General features: G+C 43.5%; 1 protein-coding gene across 1 annotated transcript in view; it reads left to right on the forward strand.

The window, feature by feature from the left end:
- LOC113829072 (pregnancy zone protein-like) overlaps positions 1 to 5,000 on the forward strand; it is a 40,833-nt gene that overhangs the window by 21,918 nt on the left and 13,915 nt on the right. The window contains exons 10-11 of the mRNA XM_070143699.1: positions 2,864 to 3,043; positions 3,571 to 3,730. Of these exons, the coding sequence (XP_069999800.1) occupies positions 2,864 to 3,043; positions 3,571 to 3,730 (340 nt within the window). The remainder of the gene's footprint in view (positions 1 to 2,863; positions 3,044 to 3,570; positions 3,731 to 5,000) is intronic.

Consider the following 5,000-nt stretch of genomic DNA (forward strand, 5'->3'; position numbering starts at 1 on the left):
AAGCGGTTTAATTAAGGGGGTTGTAGCGGCTGCTTTCTGGTGGGAAGGCCCTTGGTCGTGATGGTGGGCAAGTTGTGGTGGGAAGGGGTGGCTTAGGCGGGCTTGTGGCGGCTGGCTCCTTGGTGTGGGAGTCCTTGTCGTGATGGTGGGCAAGTTGTGGTGGGAAGAGGGTTTAAGGGGTTGTAGCGGCTGCTCTGGGTGGGGAGTCCTTGTCGTGATGGTGGGCAAGTTGTGGTGGGAAGGGTTTAAGGGGTTGTAGCGGCTGCTCTGAGTGGGGACCCTTGTACGTGATGGTGGGCCAAGATTGTGAAGGTGGGGAAGGGTTTAAGGGGTTGTAGCGGCTCGCTCTGGTGGGGTCCTTGTCGTGATGGTGGGCAAGTTGTGGTGGGAAGGGTTTTAAAGGGGTTGTATGCGGCTCGCTCTGGTGGGAGTCCTCTTGTCGTGATGGTGGGCAGAGTTGTGGTGGGAAGGGGTTTAAGGGGTTGTAGCGGCTGCTCTGGTGGGGAGTCCCTTGTCGTGATGGTGGGCAAGTTGTGATAGGAAGGGTTTGAGGGGTTGTAGCGGCTGCTCTGGTGGGGGTCCTTGTCGTGATGGTGGGCAAGTTGTGGTGGGAAGGGTTTAATTAAGGGGTTGTAGCGGCTGCTCTGGTGGGGGTCCTTGTCGTGATGGTGGGCAAGTTGTGATAGGAAGAAGGGTTTAATTAAGGGGTTGTAGCGGCTGCTCTGGTGGGGGTCCTTGTCGTGATGGTGGGCAAGTTGTGGTGGGAAGGGTTTAAGGGGTTGTAGCGGCTGCTCTGGTGGGGGGGTCCTTGTGTCGTGATGTTTGGGCAAGTTGTGATGGGAAGGGTTTAAGGAGGTTCGTAGTGGCTGCTCTGAGGTGGGGGTCCTTGTCGTGATGGTGGGCAAGTTGTGGTGGGATAGCTGATAAGGATGTTTGCGCGGCTGCTCTGGTGGGAGTCCTTAATGTGATGGTGGGTAAGCAGATAGTGGTGGGAAGGGTTTACTCATGGGTCAGTAGCGGCTGCTCTGGTGGGGGTCCTTGTCGTGATGATGGGCAAGTTGTGGTGGGAAGAGGTTTAAGGAGTTGTAGCAGCTGCTCTGGTGGGGGGTCCTTGTCGTGATGGTGGGCAAGTTGTGGTGGGAAGGGTTAGGGGTTGTAGGCTGCTCTGGTGGGAGTCCTTGTCGTGATGGTGGAGCAGATTGTGGTAGGAAGGGTTTGAGGGGTTGTGGCCTTTCTTCTGGTGGGGTCCTTGTCGTGATGGTGGGCAGAAGTTGTGGTGGGAAGGGGTTTAATTAAGGGGTTGTAGCGGCTGCTCTGGTGGGGGTCCTTGTCGTGATGGTGGGCAAGTTGTGGTGGGAAGGGTTTAAGGGAGGTTTGTAGCGGCTGCTCGGTTGTAGCGGCTGCTCTGGTGGGAGTCCTTGTCGTGATGGTGGGCAAGTTGTGGTGGGAAGGGTTTAAGGGGTTGTAGCGGCTGCTCTGGTGGGGGTCCTTGTCGTGATGGTGGGCAAGTTGTGGTGGGAAGGGTTTAAGGGGTTGTAGCGGCTGCTCTGGTGGGGGTCCTTGTCGTGATGGTGGGCAAGTTGTGGTGGGAAGGGTTTAAGGGGTTGTAGCGGCTGCTCTGGTGGGGGTCCTTGTCGTGATGGTGGGCAAGTTGTGGTGGGAAGGGTTTAAGGGGTTGTAGCGGCTGCTATGGTGGGAGTCCTTGTTGTAGTTGTGGTTGGCGAAGGGAGAAATGGGCAGTAGAAGTTGTGGTACGAAAAGCAGTGGTAGAAATTGTGGTGGTTGTGGTTGTGATAGATGTTAAGAGAGGGGGTGTGGTAGTTGTGGTGGCAGAAGGAGGATATCTATTATTGATATATATAAAAATGAAAGACAGCAAGAGTTATAAGAATCCTAGTGATATTAAGGAAAGTGGTAATTGTAGCAATAATCGTAAGAATAATGACAGTCATAATGATACTTCTAGATATGTATAATGACAACATAAATAGCAGGCAAATAGTAGAAATAGTAGTAGCAGAGGAAATGACATAATTCAAATAACAAAAAATAGTAATAGTAGCCCTAGTAGCTGAAATAGCCATAAAATGTGTCGCAATAGCCAGCAGAGGTTGGCAAAGAAGTATTGTTATCTTGACCACTAACCAAAATACCCCCCCCCCCTAAAAAATAGATAAGATAATTAACCAAAATACCTCAACCCCCAAAAAAAAAATAGATAAAATAATTAACCAAAATACCTCACCCCCCATAAAAAATAAAAGATAAAAATAGATAAATAGAATAATAATGATGATGATGATGATGATGATGATGATGATGATGATGATGATGATGATGATGATGAAGATGATGAGGATGAGGATGATAATGATAATGATAATAATAATAATAATAATAATAATGATAATGATAATAATAATAATAATAATAATAATAATAATAATAATAATAATAATAATAATAATGATGATAATAATAATAGTAATAATAATAATGATAATAATAATAATAATAATAATAATAATAATAATGATAATAATAATAATAATAATAATAATAATGATAATAATAATAACAATAATAATAATGATAGTGATAATAATAATAATAATGATAATAATAATAACTATAATGATAATAATAATAATAATGATAATACTACTACTACTACTGATAATAATGATAATGATAATAATGATAACAATAATAATAATAAAAAGAAGAAGAATGATAATAATAATAATAATAATAATAATAATAATAATAATAATAATAATAATGATAATAATAATAATAACAGTAATAATAATAATAATAATAAGACGAATGATAATAACAATAACTATAATGATACCTCCAGGTGGTGTCCCGTGGCAAGATCCAGCACCTGTCGACGCGGCAGGTCACCTTCGCGCCCACCGTCTTCCCCATCGACACGGAGCACCTGGTCGACACGCCCACCAACCCGGGTTTTCCTATCGTCATGGGCGTGCTCAACCTGCCCATCTCTCTGCCGCCCACCGCTTCACCCACGGCGCAGGTAGGGGGAAAGGGAAGGGGGAAGGTTAAGGGGAGGGAGGGGGTGGGAGGGAAGGTTAAGGGGAGGGGGGAAAAGGTTAAGGGGGTTGGGGGTGGGGAGGAGGTTAGGGGGTTAAGTGAGGGAAGGGAGGGGAAGGTTAAGGGGGAGGGGAAAGGGGGAGGGTTGTAAAGGTCAGGGGAGAGGGGGAGGGAGAGAGGAGGGGGAAAGGGAGGGTTGCAGCGCTTGAGTCAAGGGGGGGAGGGGGGGGAGTTGGCTGTGCATTCATGTGCGTGTTTTATCTGTTAATGGTATATGCTTTTTTATGTGTATATATATATATATATATATATATATATATATATATATATATATATATATATATATATATATATATATATACTTATTTATTTATCTATCTATTTATTTTTTTATTTATTTATTTGTTTATATGTGTGTGTATTATATATATTATATTATATATATTATATCCCACCTCACATAACCCTCTCTGCTCCCTGCCAGGTGCTCTCCTCTGGTACAATGAAGAGACGACGGCAGGAGTCGTGTCGGGCCCAGACGCGGCAGAGGTGCAGCTCGAGCGGTGCCTGGGGATCAGTGCCAACCTGACCTTCTCGGAGCGCCAGGCACTGCCGGGGGCGGAGACCACGGTGGCGCTGACCTCGGAGCCCGATGCCATCTGCTCCGTCGGTGAGGAGTGGCACTTTGGGGCTTTTTGGGGTTGTTTGTTTGTCGTCTCTGGCGATCGGCGGGGATAACGCACGCACACGCACACGCACACGCACGCGCACGCACACGCACGCGCACGCGCACGCACACGCACACGCACACGCACACGCACACGCACACACACGCACACGCACGCACACGCACACGCACACGCACACGTACACGCACACGTACACGCACACGCACACGCACACGTACACGCACACGCACACGTACACGCACACGCACACGCACACGCACACACACACCGCACACACACACACACACGCATTACGTGTACACACACACACACACACACACACACACACACATACACACACACACACGCATGACAGACACACAGTCATTATTTAATACATTATCATTATCATACACACACACACACACACACACACACACACACACACACACACACACACACACACACACACACAAACTCAAACACATACACTGAAATACACGCACTGAAACATACATACACTCAAACAAAAGATATCTTTTTACCTGTATTTATATCTGTCTTCTATTTTGATTGCATTTACTTATTTTTTTCTTTATGTCATCTAAATAATTTATTCATTTATCTGCTTTTATTGCATTTATCTGCTTTTATTACATCTATTTTCCCTTTAACATGTAATTGAATAGTAATATCAGGGATTTTTTTCTCCATATTGCCCTACTTATCATTGCTTTATAAATAGATAATTACGTGATAATATCTGTATCTATATATATATATATATCCTTCTAGCTGTATCTCTCTCTCTCTCTCTCTCTCTCTCTCTCTCTCTCTTTCTATATATATATATATATATATATATATATATATATATATATATATATATATACATATACATATATATATATATTCTTCTATCTGTATCTATCTATATATATCCTTCTATCTGTATCTGTCTATATATATCTTTCTAATTGTATATTTCTATATATATCCTTCTATCTGTATTTATCTATATATATATATATTCTTATATCTGTATCTATCTATATATCCTTCTATCTGTATCTATCTATACATCCCTTTATCTGTACCAACCAATCTTTTTAGCTGCATCTATCTATACCTATCTATCTCTCTATCTATCTATCTCTTTATCTCTTTATCTATCTATCTATCTATCTATCTGTCTCTCTCTCTCTCTCTCTCTATCTGTCTGTCTCTCTCTCTGCATCTCTTGTATATCTCTCTCTCTCTGTATCAACCTCT

The sequence above is a fragment of the Penaeus vannamei genome, chromosome 31 (genome assembly GCF_042767895.1).
Source record: "Penaeus vannamei isolate JL-2024 chromosome 31, ASM4276789v1, whole genome shotgun sequence".
Taxonomy (NCBI): Eukaryota; Metazoa; Arthropoda; class Malacostraca; order Decapoda; family Penaeidae; genus Penaeus; species Penaeus vannamei.